At 37.9% G+C, this 24424-nt stretch overlaps 1 protein-coding gene across 1 annotated transcript in view; it reads left to right on the top strand.

Moving 5' to 3' along the window:
- LOC111862655 (cilia- and flagella-associated protein 44) overlaps positions 1–24424 on the top strand; it is a 62620-nt gene that overhangs the window by 2151 nt on the left and 36045 nt on the right. The window contains exons 2-9 of the mRNA XM_033750741.1: positions 2656–2818; positions 6672–6817; positions 11460–11623; positions 13163–13293; positions 14188–14332; positions 16402–16589; positions 19270–19515; positions 23114–23434. Of these exons, the coding sequence (XP_033606632.1) occupies positions 2656–2818; positions 6672–6817; positions 11460–11623; positions 13163–13293; positions 14188–14332; positions 16402–16589; positions 19270–19515; positions 23114–23434 (1504 nt within the window). The remainder of the gene's footprint in view (positions 1–2655; positions 2819–6671; positions 6818–11459; positions 11624–13162; positions 13294–14187; positions 14333–16401; positions 16590–19269; positions 19516–23113; positions 23435–24424) is intronic.

The following is a 24424-nucleotide window of genomic DNA, read 5'->3' as shown; positions in this document are numbered from 1 at the left end:
ACTAACATAACAACCCCCACCCCAGCTTAAGGGTTAGTGCCCAGCCTTTAACTTTGCCTTTCTCTCCCCCAACACAAAACCCTGCTTGTCCCAGCTCCTTCCCCCCCCCCAACACTACTGTTTTCACTTGTATACTTGCCCTTTCCCCCTTCCTTCACTGCTCTCACATAGCTGTGTATATTTCCAACACCAGTCTGCTTTTACCGGTTCTCACGGTCTCTTCACTTGCGGATTTCTTATATTTTTCCTTCTACCCTGAAGATGGAGGCGATACGTTCCTACGAAACGTCGGTTAACACCACATATACATGGTGCCAAATCCCAGAAGACTGCTTTCTTCATAGTCACCGCCATGAAAGCCTCAAATCTTACATAGTGTCTAACTTGGTCAACAATGGAGTAAATCACGTCTATCTAATTTAGAACCTAATAGAAATCAATAAAAACATATATCACATCATACAGATCTTCTATGTCAATTGGTGACTTCATTGCTGATAATGGGGATCCAAATGGGAGAAAAGTCCAAACTGGGTTGGCTAATTGGGTTGACCAAGCATGCCATATGGGCCGCTTCCTTGTATTTTCTATACCTGATGTAGCTTTCAATATCCAAAATCTTAGCTTCGTCCCTCTTCATAGGCATGTTGAGCTAGTTTAGATTTTTCTAGAATACCTTCTTTGAGGTTATGCCTATGTTCCAGGAGCCGCATGGCCAGAGGTCTGCATGTTTCGCCAATGTAGCTTCTGCCACATTCACAGGGAATGCTATAGACGCACTGTGCTGTCTCTTGCAGATCTCTTTTCGGTCTGGTTTTCATAAGAGTGTTCCTAAGAGTGTGTTTTGTTCGGAAGATGGTCCTAATGTTATATCGATTACCTATCCGTTTAAACTTTTCAGAAACACCCTTCACATATGGAATATATACAGAACACAAAGGTTTTTCCTGTTTCTTCGGACAACTACTGCCCTTGGAATTAATGACCGGGTCAATGAAGCCTTTGGGATAACCGTTCTACTGAAGATCGTGTCTCAGGTTGTTAATTTCTTTGATCAAATCTTGTCGATCTTGGCATATGGTGGAGGCTCTGTCGTGGAGACTTTTAATCAACCCTCTTTTTACATGTGGTGGATGGTTAGATTTGAAGTTGAGGTATTGGCCAGTGTGGGTGGGTTTCCTGTAGACTTGTGTGACCAGTGCCGTCTCTTCCCTGATGACCAGAATGTCCAGAAAAGAGATTATCTGACTCAGTTTCCATAGTGAAGCAAATGGAAGGCCTCAAACTATTGAGATGGTCGAAGAAATTCTGTAATCTCTCTGGACCAGACTACAAATGTGTCATCCACGTATCACAGCCACAACAATGGTTTGTACGGTGCTGAGTTAAGAGCTAGTTTTTCAAAATGCTCCATGAAAATGTTGCTAACGATGGGTGAGAGAGAATTTCCCATAGCCATGCCATCTTTCTGTTGGAAGAACTTGTCGTCGACCTGAAAATAGGTGGTTCTCAAGGAGACTTCCAGCAGCTCCATGATGGCTTCGACCTGCAAGATAGATTGTTCCGTCAGTGTGACATCGTCGTGGAGCTAGTTTTCGATGATTTGTAGGACTTCATCGACTGGTACATACTCCATACATTCTTAACCTCGGCACTAGGTAGAAGTAAATGGTCAACTTCAGTCTCTGGCAGTTTTAGCTCCCCCATTTCACAGGAAAGGGACCCTATTACTCATTGGATAGGAGGCTGTATAGGTCACATAACTGGTCTGGATATTGTGGAGAAGAGAAGAACCTAGTTCCTTGACTATCCAGCCCATCACTATACCAACTGAGCTATCCCACCATTTTCTGCATGCAACTCACTGTTTATAAACTGAAAAATGTTCAGTTTAATTTTACTAAATTGACACTTCCTCTATTCTTTATTGGGCAGGCCAATGAAAATATACAATTTTTTTCTTTTCAAGTTATTTCTTATACTTACCAATTAAAAATATATTTAATTTTGTTAAAAGGCAATTTGTGTCTAATAATGGGAATTCAACCAGTTACATCACTGGAGATGTGACATTGTGTAATTTGGTTGATAGGTACCAACGTTTCAGAGGAACCTTTAGTCTTCAACTTCCTCCCTGAAGGTGGCAATTGCAGGTTCCTTCAAAACATTCATGCCTACCAACCGAACTACATGGCATCACTGTCCAGAAGACTGAGATCTCAATAGTTACTGCTGTTGGAACATCAGATCTATATCATTTATATATATATACATACATACATATAAAAATATGTTGGCAATATGTGGATTTTTATTATTTGACATTTCCTTTTATACAACTAACAATTTAAGGAATGTAAAATGACTAAAGAATTGTCTATGGATCTCAACCTTCACCACATTATGAGACTGATGCTACATGTATACTGTGTTTCATACCTTAATGCCATACAAAAATTCCTTAAAATTATTACAAATGCACAGACAGATGAACACTTGTTAATTACTTATACAGATTACTGATAATTAATACTGATATAATATTCAGTCAGCAGTAGAATTTGTACAATGCATCTTCATTTATTTGTCATCCTGCTTTGCTTTCATTGAAAACATTGTATTGTAATACATATTCTTGCCTTAATGCTTTAACAGTCATTCCTTTGGTTATGATTGTCAACGATACTTCAACTTGGTACTCTTAGAAGAAACGATACTTGCATTTGCCTCTGGAAACTTGATACACATTTTTAATGTAGGCACTAATGAATTATGGTTCAGGCGAAGTGCAGGAGGTGGAGGAATAGGTCATATGGCTGTAAGGACACTGTTTCAATATTTTGGGTTTCGGTATAATTTGTTATTTCTTATGTTTTTCTCTTCTTACACCTGTGAAAATGGAAGAGAAAACAACTGAAGACATGTCTTGTTCTAGCCTCTGATCCCCATTTTACACCGAACAATAGCACAACCTTAACCACAGTATACTAGGTATGCTTACTAACCTATAGCTGGGATACTACAGATACTCTTTTCTTTCTTCCTTTCTCTTAAATTGTCCAACTTATTCATATGACCTAATCCTGTGGATTCAACCTTAGTTCTGCATGGTGTGACAGGTGTCACAAGCAGGTTGCTCCAATACTGATGCTGGGGTTAAGTAGAGGAGGTGTCTCATATTGCCATTTTGTTTGCTCTGGGTCCTTATGCAATACCTGCACTAATTTTATTGGCTCTCCAAGCAATATATGTATAAGTTGTGGGCTAACTTCACTTCTGTGTAGGTATTTCTTGGAGTTGTTACTTTGGTAATGGGTTCTTTACTATGATGGTGTTTTCCTTGACAAGCTGTCACCTTCATTCAGCCTGAGTTGATGGGCATGGAGAGCTTATTTTTCACTGCCTGTTCGATTAGGACCTTGTCTCCAACTTGATCTTCTCCTGTCGCCATATCCTTCCAACCTGATGCCCAGAATTGTGAGGGTCGTTGATCTGTAGGCCACCAGAGGAGTCTGGAGATTGTTAAACCTAAATCCATAAGTTACAATAGCCTCAGTCTTTTAAGGATCAACTTACACTGTCTCTCAACTTTGCCATTTGGCTGAGATCAGAGTAGAATTGCCTTGTAAAGTTCAATTTCATTTCCTCACAAAAACACTTCATTTTCCCAATGTATGAGATATGCTTCACTGTATGTGACTATTCTAGTGGGAAATAAATATCTTGCAAACACATTTTCTAGTGTCTTTATAACCGTATATCCTGTTTCAATTATATTTTTTTATAAGTTATTCTTCAGTTCATAAAATATCCAGTTATGACAAGAACCATATTGCAAACCTATCTGAAACTTTTCCTACCTTTAGGTTCTCATCATAATCCCTAAGTCTACCCATATATCCTTACATGTATATAATTCGGTTTGTATTATAAAATTACTTTACACTATTTGAAATACCTGAAACTATATTGTTAACACATTAAAACTGACTCTGTCTATTTATATTAGGTTTTTGTCTTAATCTAAATATTTTTTTCAATATCATTTAAGTCTTGGTTCTTTAAAATCTAGGTTACACAAATGTAGCAGGAAAGTTTAATCTTTTAAAACAAGAATCATATATCTGTATCATGAAATGCAGTTTTACAATCCAGACTGAAGTGAAATTTCTTCTGCAGAACTTAGCCAAATCTGAAAGCATTAAATGAATTGTTCTCATATCCATATTTGAAACATAATATGAGGAGCCATGCATCCACTGTGAAGTGCAGGTGATTTTTTCTTTCCAGATAGTTGTAAAATGCCATTAGATAGAAGACTAATGGGGTTGGTTGTCAAGAGGAACCTAATGGTAGATAAATCCAAGAGATGTTGATGCAGAGGCACAAATCTGTGAAATTCTGTTTGCAAAATTTGTATTCCAAACAGCTTTCCTTATCTTGAGTAAGACTTGCATAAAACTAAAATATGTGTATAATATGTAGTGATGTGTACTAAATTCTTTTACTGACATACGTAAGCTGTTTGGTAAGTATCATTCAAGGGTGTGTTACTCTCATATTTATTACTTCAGCATATATATTCAGAATAATCAGGAGTAACAGACAGACCCTCTACTTCTCCATGTAATTGCCATAGAAATTGAACATATTTGTCCCAGCATGCACCACATGTTTGGTTCCTACAGGAAGGAAATAAGGGCTCAATGTCAGTAGTGTTGTCCTTCAAAATGCTTCTTTAGATGTCCACAGAATTGGAAGCTGCTAGGTACAAGGAATGGACTGAATGGCGAATGGGCAAGACATTCCCAGCACTTTGCAATCAAGTTGTTGTTGATGCCATTTTAGAAAAAAAGGGGGGGGGGAATTCTCCTCCTCTTCCTGGACCAAGGTGCAACAGTGAAGGGCTGAAGGGCAACATTTAAGACATGATAACGAAGTCAAAGCTTAGATGCACTGGGGGGGGGACAGATGCAGAGCCATAAATTATTATTCTCCACTGGAGTTGAACAGGTCATGTATCAATGGGGAAATTCTTCAGTTGCTCTGGAGATCATGTGGAGACATAGAGGGTAAAAGGTTAAACAAGATGTAAAGTTATCTCTATGCTTAATTAGTTAAGCACCATGCCATGAAGATGTGTCAGGGAGTGGTGGCATAGCTCCACCATTCTCGACCTCGGCACTAGATGGAAGTGAGTTGTCACCTTCACGCCTTGGCCACTTTACCTCCAGGGAAAGAGTCCCCAGTACCCATTGGATAGTGGCTGGATGGGCCCGAAGTTCATGTGAATGCTGCGGAGTGCAGAAGAATCTTTTGCCCTTGCTGGGAATTGAATCCCAGCTGTCCAGCCTATAGCCCATCTCTATACTGACTATGCTATCCTAGCTACTCAGAGACATAGAGGGTTCATTCATTATTCTCTGTTCTGTTGAAAGTCTGTGTTGAAGTAATTCAATTCAATTCAATTCTTGGTTTTATTTACGTGCTGTACTCAACAGCTGGTAGCCAATTACAGAGTCAGCACGAGGACACAATATACAGACAGACTGATGAAAATATTACAAAAATTCAATTGCAATATGCACAATTGAAAGAACACAATTAGATTTTAGAGACGAAGCCAAGCAGTGTCTAAGTATAACATATGTCGAAGGTACTACAAAAGTAAATATATTAATGATGAAGTGATAACAAGTGTCCTGCAAAAAGTTACATGAACAAATTAAATAGACAGATTTTTTAATAATAATTACAATAATAATAAATATAAGAATAATAATAATAGAAATTCATTATATTTTAGGACTGAGAAATGAGATGCTTAGATAATTAATTGAGAAATAAATCTGATGCAACTCTAAGAACAATTAAATAGTCAGATTTTTTAAACTTATTTTAGAATTACTAAAAATGTCTAAAGAGTTACACACTAAATTAGCAGCAGAGACACATCTGGCTGAAGGGCAGTGACTAGAGGAGCAGCAGAACAGGGAAAAATTACGGATGTTCCGAGAGGGAGCTCGAATACCAACTGTTTCTAGGACCGAAGGACAGTTTTTGTCACCTTTAAAAACACATATTAGGAACAAGGCGTCTATGTGGCGACGCCTAGTGTGGAGTGATCGCAGATTTAACATATCAAGCATATTGATGTAATGATACTCCGTGTCATGAAAAAATCGGTTGTGGCAAAGTGCTGCGAATTTTCTTTGTATACGCTCAAGTTTATTAGAGTCAGTGTTGGTCACAGAGTTCCAAACCACAGAAGCGTACTCTAATTTAGATCTGACAAGGGCAGAATATAACGTCATTAGACTGTCTAAGGAGGAAAATGAGAAAGTGATAGTACGAATTAAGCCTAATAATTTTAAGGCATGCAAAAATAAATAATTTACATGTTGATGAAAGTAAAGTTTGGAATCAAAATATACTCCCAAGTCTTTAATGCAGTCAGCGCGAAGTATGACAGAATTACCCAACCTATATGGAAAGTTCAAGGCAGTAGTTTTCCTGGTAAAGGAAATAATTCTAATTTTGCTAAGGTTGGGTTTCATAAACCCAAGTACCAGTGTAACATATCACTGGATTTTACTTACTGAACACCCCTCATATGTTGTTATTTTATGTTAGGGGTATAATATGAATATCTAAATGTGCTCTATTTTCAGAAAAATCCTAACCCTGCATATCAGCATCTTGCAGTAGCTGAAAAAGGTAATCATCCATTGATAATAATTTACAATTGGCCATCACTTGACATTGTATGCTTGCTGAAGCAAGGTGCTGAGAAAATGTACTGCCATATAAACTACAGGTAAGCCAGAATAATTATACAAATAAATTACCATCTATATTTTAATTTTCATTTCGTGCATCCTGTTGTTATTATATACGAGGGTTGGAACTTTAATAGTGGCAACACTGCTGTAGAGATGCCATGCAATGGAACCAAATAATGTCACTTATACCACACATTAGTTACATACCTACCTTACCTCAGAGGAAATGGGCTGTCCCTTCCCACATCACGCACATGCACAGTGATGAGAAGAACAGAGCCGCATGTTAGCTGGCAGTGTATTGTAGTGTTGTCACTATGTTTTCGGAACAGGAACAACGGAGTTGGATAAAAATTGAATATGCCAGAGGCCGTACAGCATGACAGTGTCATCAAGGTCTTCAAGAGGCTTGCGGGGAATCTGCATTGTCTTACGGAACAGTGGCAAGGTGGATAAAAGCCATCAATGAGGGATCCCAAAATGTGGCAGGAATACATCGGCCAGGTCGTCCTAGTGTCAGTGTCTTTCCACACTACTGGAGAGTGATTGACACCATATGATTTGTGAGCTGGGCTGACAGACAGGATTAGCCCATACGACCGTACTTCACATTCTGAAGGAACACCTGGGCATGAGAAAAATTGCATCACCATGGGTTTCACATGATTTGATGGAAGTGCAGAACTGGCTATGATACGACACTACTCGTAACCACTTGGAGCGCTATGAGCGTGAAGGAGAGGCTTTCTTACGCTGTATCATTACTCTGGATGAGACATGGGCCAAATCGTGTGAGCCACAAATGAAACGCCAATCAAACGAATGGTGTCATTATGGGTCACCACGAGAATCAGAAGTTCATCAGAACCCCAGCAATGTGAAAGTTATGGTCATTCTCGTGTACGACTGTGATGGTGTTATCTTAACGCATATCGTTCCCCAACAGCAGACCGTCAATGCACAGTATTACTGTTTATTTTTGGAACATAACCTGCGACAAGCTTTGAGAAAGAAGCGGCAACACTTCCTGCAGAACCCACCCATCATTTTTGAGGACAATGCTCGGCCTCATGCAGTGCAAGCTGTGGCTGATTTGTTCAATTGATGGGGCTGGGAAGTGCTGTACCATCCTCCATACTCCCCGGACTTAAGCCCTTGTGACTTCTACTTGACTCCTAAGAAGAAGGAACCACATTGTGGCATTCACTTCAGAACTGTTCCAGAGATTCTTCAGGCAGTAGACTGCTCCATTTGAACTATCAACACAATAGGCGCTGCTAAAGGTATCCTACGACTTCCACATCGCTGGCAACGAGTTGTACACAATGCTGGTGATAATATTGAAGGACAGTAAAGTTCGAAACATGCATCTATTTTGTATCAGTTGTAAATAAATAGTTACCACTATTAAAGTTCCAATCCTCGTACAATTCTTTATTAGCTACATATAGCTAAGCTAATTTTGTCCTTCACCATTGTATAAATAATAAAGAATTGTATCTATATTTTAAATTATGAAAATATGTATGGAAGAGGTAAAGTAGGTGTAGTGGTGTACAGGATACAATGCAACATTAGCTTCTATGAATTTGTGGAACTGAAGCATCTCTATTGCCATAAGTAGTTCAGAATGCAAGAAATATAATATTAACAATATACAGTGTAAGGTTTTATTCTGCAGAAGCAGCAGTACCTGTTCTCCTGGGATATGGTTGCTTATCTTGTCAGTGTCGTGATATACTGTAATTGCTAACACTCTGAGGAAGGAATAACAGCCAAATTAAGAAACTGAAGTTTACTCATGTAATTAAAAGGAATGAAAAAGACAGGAAATGATGACTCAAATCATATCCAAAAACTGTACCACGAAACTTCTGCATTAAATGAACAGCTATAAGTACCACATATATCAGAGAGTTACTTTCGTGAATTCTGGTCCAGTAGTTCCTTATGCTGTTCAGGCAATGTTATGCAAAATTATAATGTATTTGAAGAGTACAGAGTAAGTTTTGTAATATTTGTTGGTGTTCTATAGTAGCTTCACAGCAGAAAAGATGAAATGGAGCAAAGACAAGATAAGTTACACGGGACCCTACTCTCATCAGTTGATTTTGTTACCTTAATAATATATGGTGAAGGATGCCTTATTATATAATTTTATCAAGTAAATAAAACTGAAGTGTTTTACCTTCATTGATCACAGTGGCCACGCGGTCTAAGGCATGAACTGTCTTTGCCTGCTCAAATGCTGGGATCATGAGTTAGAATCCTACCCGAGTCATGGATGTTTTATAATTTCCCTGTTTCCAAATATTACAATTTTCCCATAAAGATATTGCTTCTTAGCTCATAAAGGAATTTGAGGATATACCGGGTACTCACAAACTTACCTTAAGGTTAAGCTTATGGTCTTTTGGGATATGTCATGTAAATTGGTAAAAAAATATTGAAAGAACCTTTTACTTCATCTTCAGGGTAGAAGAGCAAATCATTGGTACCCCTCTACTAAGCATATATCCCAGAAGGCTACATCACTGATGCTCACCACCATATCAAATCTTTCATACCTTAAGGTTCTTTATTAAATGAAATCAAATTTAGATATTCACGGTAAACATGAGTTAATACTGTGGGAATCATTTAAAATTAGAATAAATAAATTATTTGAGATGATAAATGAATGGTTTAGGAAAAATGAGCTAGTAATAAATTATGAAAAAACTTATTTTCTACAGTTTAAAACTAAAAACAGTAAAAACTTAAATGTTGAAGTTAGTTATTTAAACAATCAAATTCCAAGTATTTCTAATATATCGTTTCTAGGATTAAAAATTGAAAATTTTTTAACGTGGTAAAGTCATATTGATGCAATAATTGATAAGTTAAACAGATCCTGTTTTGCAATCCGATCAGTTAAATCCTTTTTACCACTGGAGACATTAAAAATGATGTATTTTTCCTATGTACATTCTATAATAACATATGGATTAATATTCTGGGGTAACTCCCCGCATAGTATAAAAGTGTTTAGGATTCAGAAAAGGATAATTAGGATTATAACAAATACAACAAAGAGAACATCGTGTCGTAGTTTGTTTCAAGAATTGGATATCCTCCCCCTACAAGCTCAATATATATTGTCGATCTCTCTGTTTGTCATAGTAAATAAGGAATTGTTCACATTCAACTCACAAATGCATAATTATAGTACCAGATCTATCTGTGATCTGCATTATCCACAAACTAGTCTGACACAATTCCAAAAAGGAATATGATACATGGGGGTAAAGATCTTTAATCATTTGCCACCAAAAATCAAATCTATGTCTAATGACTTGAAAAATTTTAAAAGTCAGTTGACAACATTTTTATTGCAAAACTCTTTTTATACATGTGATGAATTCTTTAGTAACAAATTTACCTAGAAATAAGGATAATAGCATAAACAATTTTAATATTGCATAATTTTATGTATAGTGATGTAAAACTGTTTTTTTTTTAATATAAATTTAACACATGTTTTTTTTATCTATTTTAATGATTATAAACTGTACATATATATTTATATTTGTATTGTACTATATTAATTATGTGACTGGTTCTATATCTATGTATATGGATTTATGGAATATACAAGAAATGAATGAATGAATGAATAAATCCACATTGCCAAGCAACAGCTCTGTAAACACATTCCAACACACGACAATAGAGGAATATCCAGAGCTAGGCCATGCCTCAAACACACACACACAAAACAATAGGAGAAATGTTTTCTATTGCTAGGCTGCATGCAATGAGCCAGTCAGCTAGATAGGTATTGATCACATGGTAACCCCAACAGACATGTTTTCTGTGCATGGTCCGTGCAGCAGCTATATAATGAGGCTAAAATAACGCCAAAAATATCCAGGAATCAATCTAGCATTCCAGAAAACAATCCAGCAATCAACGGTATGAGTTGGCTATACAGAGCATGGACAACTGGAGACGAAGAATTCAAACAGTATCAACTCAGCGACAGTGACGACATAAGATACAGGGATACTCTGAGAAGATATACTTATAGAAGCAGAGGAATTTATATTGCTGGGGCGCTACTACACTACAATGAACTGAAGCTAGTTCTTGTAATCTCTATATCAACAATAAATAATTGCACAGAAGTTTAGAGAGTGCTGTCTCTCTAAAGAACGACCAATACCACAATACAAATTTAGAATATGAGTTAATTCATTGTAGCTCAAGTTAACATTTTTGAGACATGTAAATTATGAGAAAGCCATATTGTCTAATATACATAAGAATGGGACTTTTATGTTGCTTTCTATCAGTTTCATGTTCCCTGCTATGAACATTATACAGAACACACAAGTTAACATGGAGTTTACGGCATATTCTTGCCAGTATGTTTGGTCACCCCAGCTGTTGTGATGTGCAAGTATTGCATTAGAGTTTCTGGACATGATTCAAATCCTTATTTCTAATCATTGTTTTACTTACACAAGTACAATTAATTACTTAATTTCGATGTTTTTCTTACTGTAAATGTTCACCTGCTATGTGTTGTGATGTTGTGAAAAAAGCAACAATATTTTGGGATAAGAATGGGCACTTCTGCTTCTTGGATACATAATGGTACCATAGTTATTATATAATGGTTTATATTTCCCTCAGCCCAGATGGGGAGATGCTCTGTTCTCAAGGAGGGGCGCCAGATTATCTGCTGATTGTTTGGAACTGGAAGGCCTCTAAGATAATATTGTGTTGCCAGTCCTGTTCTAATGACGTGTACAAGGCAGCATTTGCCACCTCTGTTCCTGATCACATTATAACATGTGGTATGAAAGTTATTTTTATTGTATCATAACATTATGCATCAACATGTGACAGGAGCCTTCATGGTCTGCTTGTTGCTAACTGGAAGCCATGTTGAAACTGCTTATTATATGGAAAGAGGATTAAAACTATAAATAACTTTCAGAATTACTGCGTTTTGGAATTTTACCATCATCTGGAATTCTAGAAAACACCAAAATAAATAGGTGTTTTTCCCCTTTCCCCACTCACCTGAGGATGGAAACAGATCCAGTTTCCAAAATATCGTGTTTTCTAATTTCTAGAATTCCAGACGATGGTAAAATTCCAAAAACGCAGTAATTCTGAGTGCTATACGCCATTGTCAGAACCCAACAGAATCTACTTATAAATGGTTTATCATATTGTTAGCATATAATCAATTTAAATTTCAATGCAAATTTGTTATTCATCAGAAATACCTAATCTCACTGACTTGAAACATTCTGGAAAGACAGGTATGTTCACACAGTGATACAAAAAATGATTGAATAAGAACATGCTGCTTCCATCTGCATGAAATGTTTCTGACAAAGCTTGCTTATGAAAAGCAAATTTTGTCAAAGATAACTAACCTCTTTCTTTCCTCAACTGGCAGTACAGCATCATCATAACCGTTATCTAGTTCACCACTAAACAACAGAGATACATTTCTCTCAGTAACAACCTGACAAAGTGTAACTTGGGTGGCAGAATGATTGGCCTTCAGATATAAAAGAAACATTGACATACACTTTATTTCTTTTGTTCCATATACACGTATGACAGTTGTCCAGAAAGTAAAGACTGGTAGCATATGTGCACTACTTGCTGACTTTGCCTGGGATGCTTCTTTCCATCCTTCCTACAGTCCAGACCCGGCTCCAAGTGATTTTCACTTGTTCACACACTTGAAGCAGTTCTTGGAAGGCACGTGTATGCATAGCGATGACGGGGTGAAGAAGAGGGTTAAAGGCTGGTTCATTGGACTGGAGACAGATTTCTATGATGCAGGCATACAGAAACTCATCACATGATATAACAATTACCTGAATCTTCACTGGGATTATGTAGAAAGTAATTTAATGTCTGTAGTAATGATGTAAAAAAATTAATTTTATTCAATATATTTTTAATCACCAAACGGTCTTCACTTTCTGGATGACTTATGTACATTATGCAACCTTCAAATGTATTTATATGTAGCTACATGTTATTATGAATGTGGCCAATTGCAACCACTGGGCTGAACCTTCCAAATAAGCAGTTCCCATTCACAGCTACAGTTTTCACTGTTAATGCCTCCGCTGATCCACACGTATATACATTAAATCACGACTTCTCTGAATATGCATGCTATCAACAACAGATATTTGTTTTCAGCAACAGTTATTACTGCAGTGCTTACTGATGCATGGAAACTTCTCATTCCCAACTGGCAGTCCTCTCTGTAACTACTGGCAACAGTGACTTCTACATCAGGTCAAAATAGAGACAGGATTGCTTTATATATACATGGACTGCAAATGTGAATCTGTTTGCAGGTGTGGGGCATATTAATTTCTGGAAGGTGGGAAGAACCTTTACAGGCCTTAAACTTACAGGATCACTTGGAAGATTTGGGAGGACAGAGATAAGTGACATTATAGGTTTTCTGACACTTCCAGATGGAAAGGTATTTGTCATGCAGGGATCACCATGTATTGAGTGACTATAAAATGAAAGAATATGTTACCTCTCCTGTGATAGCTCATTAACCATTAACCTTTTCATCCCCACATTATTCAAGCACTGACACTTAATTATTTATAAAATGTAAAAAAAGGTACAGTTGTCCCTATGCTTAAGTAATTAAGCACTATACCATGAAGATGCGTGGGGGTGTGGATGTATAGATCCATGTTTTCTTGACCTCAGCACTAGTTGGAGGTGAGTGGCCAGCTTCACACTCCGGTCACTTTATCAGCGGGGTAAGAACCCCTGGTACCCATTGGATAGGAGGCCTGGTGGGCCTCAGAGCTGGGCTGGGTGACATGGAGAAGAGAAAATTCTTGACCTTACTGGGGCTTGAACTCTGACCCTTCAGTCATCCAGCCTGTAGCCGGTTGCTTTACCAACTACTATAGTGCTCACAGTGCAAACCGCAACAGATTTCAAAATGTTCATTATGTGAAATTTCACACTAAAGGGAGTATGTAAGAAAACTTGATAGGCCCTATGTTCTTAAAACAGATTGTATACAGGTATCCATTGACTTACATGATTCTAATTTGTGTGAACTTCATGCTCTTGGTGAAATGAGAAGAGCATCAAATGTGTAGATTAGAGGCTCTCACAGTGGTGATAATAAAAAGTACTGTCTTCTTGCATCTGAAAGCATGCAGTCTGATAAGTCATTAGCAACATTTCATATTATGCAGTTTTGAGTCATGTGACCACTGTTTGAAATGCAGCTATCATGTTAGTTGCAGGATACAGGTACAAATACAGAATGTCATTTCAGCCATATATTGTCACTGTTTTTTGTTTAAAATGTCACCTAATACATGTAAATGCATGTCTGTTCTAGGTAATATCTGGCTGTGAGTGGGGCAATATGTTGTTATGGGAAGGAGGACTGATCAAAGTTGAAGTTTCAAGAAAAAAGAAAAAGCATTGTCATGCTGCTCCAATTACTCAGTTTGAATTTGAAAATGGTGATCTCACAACTGTTGGTATGGATGAGCTGTACTGTGCTGCTTCTCTTAGTCTGATTGGTCTGATCAGTCTTGTCTTGGCTGTCACTGTCTGTGATGTACCTGAAGTCACCTCCCCCCTTCCACCTTCTGAGCCCACTCACATCATTCTTGTGTGTTTCTTTTCTACAAGTGCAACCCCTTCCTTTTGCTCTGGGATAGGAGCCTGTTTATTGGTTGGTTTATGCTTGATCCACTTTGTGTCTAAAGTCCAGTGAAGATGCACGCTGAATTCTGTTTCAGTCTTGCTGTTGGTGCCATATTTTGCTATGTAAGTTTGGAAATTTAAGTTTTCAAGCTGCCAGTCAGACTGTTGAGGCAAAGGGCCCTTATCATACATGTCATTGATTTGTGTCCTATATTTTCTTCAGCATGTATATCATGTTGTTACTCATGCAAGTATAATCTGGTTAAGTAGGAGGTTTTGTTGAAAAAAAGTTAGTAATTTTTCTTATTGTATTTGTGAGTACTGTATCTTATGCAAATTATGTGTGACTTCCTGTTATGCAAAGGGGAAACTTTGTTTGCCATGTAGAACATTGTTTAATTATTATAGTTAGTTTGCCAAGGACCTGATTGGTGTAGCTAAAGTGCTACCCTTAGCAGGACCACAGTCATAGCCCAATTCTTGTACTAACTGCTTTGTTCAAGTGTGATCCACATTGTTGGCACACTCTTCATATGTAAATTTCTTGTTATAATTTTTCCTATATTAAATATATTTTTTGTTCCTCTATTTATGTTTTCTTTGCTATATGCATAGTTTTAGTTCCTTGCTGGCTAGATTTGATGGAAAGTGATTGAGCTTTTATAACTAGACATATACTTATTATATCCAGACACCCTGTCCAACTTGGGAGCATGAAACATACAGCTGAATTAGAGGCAATAAAATAGGTCAAAATAGGCCAAGCATAAGGTAATAGGAAACAAGAAGTTCTGGGAAGGGGTATCACCTATTTTCCTTTGATATGACATGGACCCAGCAGAAAATGACTCCAACAATTCTTCATTGCTGCAGAACGTTTTCACTGAGTGCTTACCTAGCATTGACAGGGGGGTACACTTTATCAGGTCTTTGCCTAGCTAAGTCAAGGGGTACACACACACACACACACACAGACTGATGGAAGGGATTTATGATGTATGCCGTTGAGATGGGCTCAGGTATCATGATATAATTACTAAGTTTCATAAAGATTTGTTCAGGCGTTCAAAGTTAATATGTGAGCACTGGCAGAAACAAAGATAGCATGGATATAGCACAAGCCTACTTTCATGTTTCAGAATAAGAAAAGGAAGCTAAAGAATTGAGTTTAAGTGGCAGGCTGGTTGTTGTTATGATTTATTAATTCTGTTCAGCTTAATTTCTTTGGCTGTTGTTTGCTATTTCCTCTGTACTGCAATAACTGAGCAAAATTTCCAGAGCTCCGAAAGCCAATTACTGAATGCTGAACGTGAATTTAGTCATAGATCAAAATTGTTTGGTCACCACTGGAGACTACATACCTTTTTTGACCCCTATTGTTAGATTTATTACTTCTGTCTATTAGTAACTACTATTATTGCTGCTGCTAGCACAATTCCTAGTACTACCACTACCATGACCATCAATATGGAACTGTATAAAATAAACTCCACATAATACATTTTCTTTGAAAACATAGTCTTTTTAAGTTCCATCTACAAATCTCTAGTGTCAGCATTTCTATTTGGAGATTTCTGTGTTCAAAAGTTGGAGAGATAATAGATTACGCAATTCACAGTCACTTAGTGTGAACTAACATGAGAGTGTGGTCACATGAACGTGAGAGAAATGGGGAAGAAGTGGTCATGGCCTATCTCAAGGTACTGTCCCAGTATCTGCATGGAGGGACTGAGGATACAAGAAAGCCTTCAGTAAGGACAGTTGGTGCCCTGGCCAATGTTCAAACCATGTGTCACCTGAACGTAAGAAAGAAGTACTATTATTTCAGTCAGCTTTCCTAGCGATGACAACTCCTTGATAGGAATTCTATAGCAACTGAACATAAGTACTTTCATTACAGGGTTAGATGGGTTTGTAAAGATGTGGTACTTTGAAACAATTGATGCAGTAGATCCACCAGAAGAAAACCGCTTTTTTGAGCTAGAGCCAATGATGGAGATTGAAATTAAGGATGCTGACAATCAAGCTGCTCTCATGTGTGTTGTCAAGATCTCAGAAGATCCTGAAGACACCTTCTGGTATGGTCAGGTATGGGCACAAACAAGTGACATAATGCATGTTAAGGTTCCAAAGGATTAGATCTCAAATATTCTCATTATTGTTGGACATTTAATATTGTGGCATGTAGACCCACTGCTAGACAGTGATTGCTAAACAAGTATCGGCTCCACACACGAGCATGATTCCATGGCAAACAATTGTACTGCAACAGAGGAACAGTGTTTTCTATGTGGTCTGTGCCAACATGTTAGAAACAGGACAGTCAGTCAGTTAGTGAAGCGATTGTTTTGTGAGTGAATGAGTGAGTGCAGTTCAGTCATTGTGAGCTGTTGCTGTGAGAAGCTGGTAGCTGAGGCCAGGGATAGTTCGGGAACCCAGAGGAAGGGGTACATCCATCACCAAGCAACTCAGTGAAGAACGTGACTGAGGACACTAGTCTGTGTGTGACAGTGATTTGTAAAGTGTAGGCATGAGTTGTGTGTTAAAGTGTCCAATAGATCTGATCACCAATCCAAACCCTATCTATAGTCACTCCATACACCACTGAACAACTGAACAATTGAACACCTGAAAATATTATGAAATCTGCTTCATACTCTTATAAACAGGTGTGGTACCTGTGACCGTTAAGTAATGTTAAGTAATGTATTCAACAATACAGAGTTTCATTAAGAAAACCTAATGAAAAAAGAGCACTAGGAAAACCTACTCACAGATAGGAAGATAATATTAAAGTGGATCCTAAAGAAATAGGTTGCAAGGATGTGGACTAGATTCATCTGACTTAGAATGGGGACCAGTGGTGGGCTGTTGTTAACACAGTAATAGACCTTTGGGTTCTATAAAATGCTGAGATACACCAATATGAAATAAAATAATATTAAATATATCTATTAAAATGTAAGCATGGAATAATGGAGATTGATGTATCTCCTGTAGCCTCACATACTGAACTACTATCCTAACACTTCGCGCAGGACATCCCATGCTAATGACTAGACCATTGTACAATATCCATAATATCCATTAGATCAGTGTTTCCTGAAAGTTGTTCTGTGGAACTCTGTGTCTCCGCTAAGTGAAAATAGGGATGCAGCAAGAAAATTTCATAACAGTATAAACATTATAATTTAGATATTATTATAAATTTTCATTAAAAATATTAATTTTTAAGCTTCTATAGCTTAAGAATGTTACTTTCAAAGGAAGAAATTAATAAACTAAATTGTGTTTTTGACTCAGAAGAAGAAACGTGTAATTCATCAGCTTATACCGTTAGCCAGGGCATACTTATGCAAAACTGTATTTTCGAATTACACAGCAACAAAAACACAATACAGAAATAGAAGAAATTTGGTGCCAGATTTGAGAATAAAGCTTTCCAATGTCAAGCGAAACATAAAACTAATTTGTGAGGAAATGAAGAAAAGCCACTCTTTTTGTTTAAAAATATGTGCTATCAAATAATGTATTGATCTCATTGCCTTTTTTAACATTTATTTATCATTATCCTTAGTTATTTATGGTCTAGTCTTGTAGCTTCATATGTAGGAATTTTATTCAGGATTTTGCAAAAACATTTTTAGTGCAACAGAGTTCCATGGCCAAATTAAATTGGGAGACACTGGTTTAGACTAATGCTTTGGCCTGTCCAACATCCATGCCTGTTTTATGGTGCTGTAAGATGAAATTAAGAGATGATGATGCATTTAACAATCAATAAAATAATGTAATGATATCATACTGACCACAATTTAACAGAACAGTGAAATCTATCATTGAAAGTGAATCAAAGGTTTCTCTCTCTTCACAAATGTTTCGTTGATAAAAGGTTACAAGTTTTCACTGTCATGAAGATTCATACTATGGTTTTCTGGGTTGAGATGCCGCGTAGTCTGATATATGCATAACACTGTTTCAGAGGAAAATATTCCCTTCAACTACAGGGTAGAACTCAACTTGATACTCACCCACCAAACTACATGTTGTCATAACCAACAACTTGAGTGATGAATCGTTGCTTTAGTTTGTACCATACTATCACCAGTATTTACTCTGATACACAGAGAGCCAGGATATTTCATTCAGTACAGTCACAGGCTAGTGACTGGACAGATGATAAAACAGGACTCAATTCCCAGCAGGAACAAGAGACATTTCTGTTATCCACAGTGTCAAGAGTGGCTCTAGGGCCCACCCAGTGGGTATGAGGGTCTCTTTCCCTGGGGTCAAAATGGTCCAGGTGTTGATCACCCAGCTCATCCAGTGCCAAGGTTAAGAATTCGTGGAACTATAACTCCATTCCATCATACATCTTCATGGGGGGTATGCAGAATTAGTGAAATAGTGACAGCTCTATGTTTTTTTTACCTTTCTGCACATGTACCACAAAGTTTGCTGCCAAAAATTATCTTTTTTTTGGGGGGACAGAAAACTGATGTTGAGCTTTAATAAAATTACTCAAAAGAAATATCTGGAATAAGAGGATTCCTGATGTCAGCTTATAATACCTATTGCTGTGTGGTTGGCCTCCAGCCAATGCTTTCTCAGCAGACCACATCTGCATTCTTTGCATTTGTAGTGCCCTTCTACTCCTGGGTGAGAACACCTGCCCTAAAGTCTTCACTTAGAAGCATTTCTGGCATGGTATAAATGATATGTGAACATTAGTAGATAACTGAAACCAAGAGATTTAATTCTGTTACAGGATGCCAACGGTGGCATATGGAAATTTGACTTGAACATCAAGAGCTCTCTTCGGCAGTCTCCCGAGCAGCTATTGATATGTCACGCAGGACCAGTAATGGACATGGCCGCTTCACCTGTGGATGAACATCTTGCAACACTTGGAAAGGATGGCAGACTCTTCATTTACAATTATCTTGAAAAGAAACTTCTCCTTGTTAAGAGATTTCCTGCACAGGGCTCCTGCCTCCTCTGGCTGCCACTGCATGTAAGCCACATATAATATAGATGTAACCACTTTTGCACTCAAAAGAGAAATTGGAGGGGGCACAATTAAATATTGGAGAACACAACAATTGAAATAAATGTTACATTTCTGGACATTATCCATCATCCTGTTTTTATTATAAAACCTAATGTTTCGGAGACTGGATTCTGTCTCTGTCTTCAGGTAATCAGTTGGTCCCTATCTCCGGGCACCTGTACCTGAGTCTGAGTCTGAGTCTGAGTCACGTTGCAACTGACGGTCAGTCAGTCTGTCTGTCTTGGTGTCGAGCCCCAGCTGGGGCTCATGACCAGATATTTCTTTAGATGAAAGTTACTGTCTTGTCTATGTGTAGCGCCCTCTCTGACGAGAGGTCGGGTCTGTCATTTGTTAGTCAGTCTGTAATAATTAGTCCATTGTCTGTATTTACACATATTTACAATACACACTTATTTCTTATATAAATGTACAATATTTACACGGCCTCTGTCAGTCCAGGCTAGGTACAGCAGATTATGCCCTTTTATATATATAAATAAATATCCTAGTAGTATTAGCTACCACGGCAGTCTAGTCACTTGAACGGTCGTATGCCTGACCGCCGCCAAGTTTAAGCCTCTTATACTTTTTGTGTCGGGCTTCGCCTTGTCCGATGTTGCGAACATTCTCATTATCATGATTTTGTATGACTTCTGCTTGTTGCCTGCATAATTTTGTTATGTAATCATATACGTACGGAATTTTGAATGCCATGTGCAAATCGCGGACCGGTGTGCGCCTTGGAAAATTGCCAATCGTGCGGAGAACCTTGTTTTGCAGGCGCTGCAATTTCACTAGATGAGTGTCTGCCGCAAACTCCCAGGCGGGACTAGCATAAGTCATTACGGATCTAATAAGAGCTTTATGGAGGGTCAGTTTAATGTTAGCGCTCAATCGCTCACTTTTGAATAGGGAGTACACTCTAATGAATGTTCTGAAGGCCTTGGCTTCGATCATTTCTATGTGTAATCTCCAAGTCACTTTCTTATCGAAGATTACACCTAGATATTTTGCACTATTTACAAATGGAATGTTTCTTCCATTTAGAGTAAGACAAGACTCAGGCGGTCGACGACCACGAGAGAAGTAGACCCCCCGAGTCTTATCTTCATTAATTTTTATATTCCAGCGCTCACACCAGGTCTCCATTGAGCTGAGACCGCGCTGGAGTTTTCTAACAATAAAACCCTCTTTGCGATCTGTCGCATACAGACAGGTGTCGTCTGCAAAGAGGGCCAGGTGAACGCCCTGTGTATGGGGGGCATCATTTATATACAAATTAAAGAGAGTAGGGGAAAGAACAGAACCTTGTGGCACCCCTGCTTGCATTTCCCTTGGCGTTGACATTTCGCCTTCAACAGAGACCCTGAATTTACGTTTAGAGAGAAAGGACCCAATAAGCTTGGTCAAAGAGTTGGGGAATTCCAATTTTGATAATTTAAACAGCAAGCCTGAGTGCCACGTGGTATCGAAGGCTTTTTCGATGTCCAAGAACACTGCAGCCGTAGACATTTTATTGTTGAAATTAAGGGTCACGTGGTCCGCCAGCCTCATACATTGCAATGTCGTGCTGTGACGTGCACAAAAACCAAACTGACTTGCGTTGAGCAGGCCTCTTTCTTCAATATGTTTACGGAGGAACTTTAAAATTACTTTTTCGAATAGTTTTCCTGTCATGGACAGGAGGCTGATCGGACGTAAATTTTGAGGAAATTTTCGGGTCTTTACCTGGTTTAGGTATAGTTATTATTTTTGCTTCCTTCCAAGTATTTGGAAAGTGAGAGAGCCGAAAACAGTGATTGAATAAGTGAGTTAGGTGAACCAATGGGCACCTGTACCAAAGCCAGATAAGATATAGAAGCGAAGCACAGCACAAACCATCTGTGAGAGCTAAGACAAAACATTTTAATATTAAAAAATTCCACATGTATGAGGCCTAGCACAAGAGAACTGATAGCCTGCATAAATAAAATAATTAATACATATAAATTGATAATGAATGACCAAGTTCATTTTATAATATATAATTTGATAGAAAAAGTATTTAATTAATATTAAAATTCATTATTACTTAGCTTTTCAGATATTTCAAGTCATTTTTATAAGTTGAGGAGCTCTCAGAGCTTGTCATTCACATCAAGGGAGTCTCAGATAAAAAGAGTCTTGGAGCCATTATCTTAAATGGCTAGGCAGAGACAGCAGAATAAGGGATACAAATTTATTTCTGAACAGAGAGGAAATAATTTTTCTAGAAACCAGAGCATTCTGTGTTCCTTCAGGACTTTCTAAATGACATGTATAGCTAACTTTAACATCAGAATCTGTTGACATGATTTTCATCTTGATCTTCGAAATTAAATCAAATACACATTCTAATTTCTGATATTCTTCCTCAGTTATAGCGTCATGTTTATGTCCAGAGGGAATTTTTTTCTTCCCTGAGGATGGAGGCAGAATGTTCATCTGGACTGTTGATAACCACTTATCAGACTCTAAGGTGTCATAACCTACAAAACCACAATATGTAACTTACATCTACTTATCCCTAGGCTTTTCAGTTCGCAAGGAACTTCAGCCTTCTTCATGGCAAATTCTCATTCTTCTTTATAATTTGGCATTTTCTTTTGGTCTCTTTACTTACAGCTCCCATAAATCATTCTCTACATCTTCCAGTAATATTTGTCTTGGTTTTCTGATTATTCTTCAACTTTCTGACTTACTTACTTACTTGCTAATGGAGCTGAGCCCTTCTTGAGGAGCCGCCAATTCTGCAGCTACTCAAGAATTTCCCAGCATTTTATGGAACCCGAAGGTTCATCACCGTGTTCACAAGAGCCCTCCACTGGTCCCTATCCTGAGCCAGATCCATTCAATCCATACCATCCCATCCTATCTCTCTAAGATCCATTCTAATATTGTCCACCCACCTACGCCTTGGTCTTCCATGTGGTCTCTTTCCTTCTGGCTTTCTCACCAATATCCTATATGCATTCCTCGTCTCCTCCATTCGTGCTACATGACCTGCCCACCTCATCCACCTTGACTTGATCATTCTAATTATACTTTGAGAACAGTACAAGTTATGAAGCTCCTCATTATGCAGTTTCCATGTTAGGTGGGTCCCTGTCACCACGGCATGGCGCATCCTCAGGTTGTGGATGGAGGAGACGACCTCCAGTTTTGGAGGGAAGCTGTGAATATACTGAATAAGCAGTCGCGGACAGCCGACAAGGGGTGCCCCCCTCTTGGGGGTTGGGCGTGGAGGTGACAACTCCTCACCGTAAAAAATCAGTATGTTACGAAAATAAACACAAAGCCTCAACTTTCTGACTTACTTTCAAAAATTTTCTTCTCCAGCCTTCTTTCATCCATTCTGATCACATGTCCCAACCACTCTTTCATAAATGTTATCAGACAAGGGGGTTTTACATAATTCCATCAGTTCTCCAAACGCCTTGTTCAGTTACTGGTTCATACACCTTCAGAATTTTCCTGTCTTACATTTATAATATATCTTTATTAATCTCTATCTTATACCAGTTAATCGTTTCTACTTACATAGGCGTACAATACAGAAAGTGTACTGGTTGCTGGATTTGGTGATGGCGTAGTACGAGTTGTGGTTGTTTCCTTAGAAGAAATGAAGACTGAGCCAAGCTCAAAGGAAGAATTCATAACATTAATTCAGGCTACAAAACCACATTCTAAACCAATTACAGCAATGAGCATGAATGGTGAGGGAAACGTGTTGGTTACTGGAAGTGAAGATTGTACAGTGTTTGTGTATCAGATTGCACAGAGCTTAAGATACATCTCACTGGTACCTATAGGTTTTGTGACCATGCCCAATGTGGTTACATTCCTCAGCTGGAAACCTCATGCAGTACGTATTATTTATGCTTTCTGTATAATTGTGTCATGTATGAGACCTGAGCTCCAGTTATTTCAGTTACAGTCCCTCTTTCTGGAAGTCACAGACGAAGCAAAATAACCGGTTTTAAGCCCGTCAAAAAAAAAAAATGTGCTTATGCTGTGTACTATTGCATACTGCAGAAAAATCACTGTTAATTTCATTTCATTTCATTTTATTATCATTCAACAATCCATACACACAGGTATTACAACCATTTGAATAAGGAAATTGTCAGTTTTACATCTAATTCTCATGCATATCTTTACAGTGTACATTGCACCACCCTAATATAGGAGGTTTGTCTTCTGAATAATGTTATCTAGATCTAGTTACCATTAATTTCATTGTCTTTACACAAATACAACAAATTAATCAGCTATATATTACATTTACACACTTGATGAATCAAAAGACATAAATTCATCTACAGAATAAAAGGAATGTTTCAGCAAAAAAAGATTTTAATTCCTTTTTAAATGAGTTAAAATTTCCCCTTTGTTTTATTTGATTGGGGACCTTATTATACAAACTAATTCCCATATTATCCATTCAGTTCACCCTTCTTGGTGCTGACACACTCAGTTTTCCCTCACTGTGATCCATGCTTGATGGATGTGAGAGTCTGTAGTGTATAAATTTTTAAAGAAATTTAAATTCCTAATTCATAAGATTTCCAGTAGACAGCCTGAAATTTGGCCACCTTGACATTTTGTATGTGTGGCACACACTCACACTTACTTTTCTTGTGTAAGTTAATAAGCAAATATATTTACATGTGTCTATGTGTGCATGTGTGAGACTTGAGGTTCTGCTGCTGGTGACTGTGCAGATTACTACTGTCTTCTGTGATGTGTCACACAGTCATCTAGTGGGAAGGGATTGCTATTTCAGAGGAACCTGCTGTCTACATCTTCAGGTTCCTCCAGAAGCAGAATTTGCAGTACTTTACTGTTTCATGCA

Source organism: Cryptotermes secundus, unplaced genomic scaffold, assembly GCF_002891405.2.
Source record: "Cryptotermes secundus unplaced genomic scaffold, Csec_1.0 scaffold5, whole genome shotgun sequence".
NCBI classification, from domain to species: domain Eukaryota; kingdom Metazoa; phylum Arthropoda; class Insecta; order Blattodea; family Kalotermitidae; genus Cryptotermes; species Cryptotermes secundus.
Note: the sequence above shows the minus strand (reverse complement) of the source record. Positions and strands in the feature narration are given on the sequence as shown.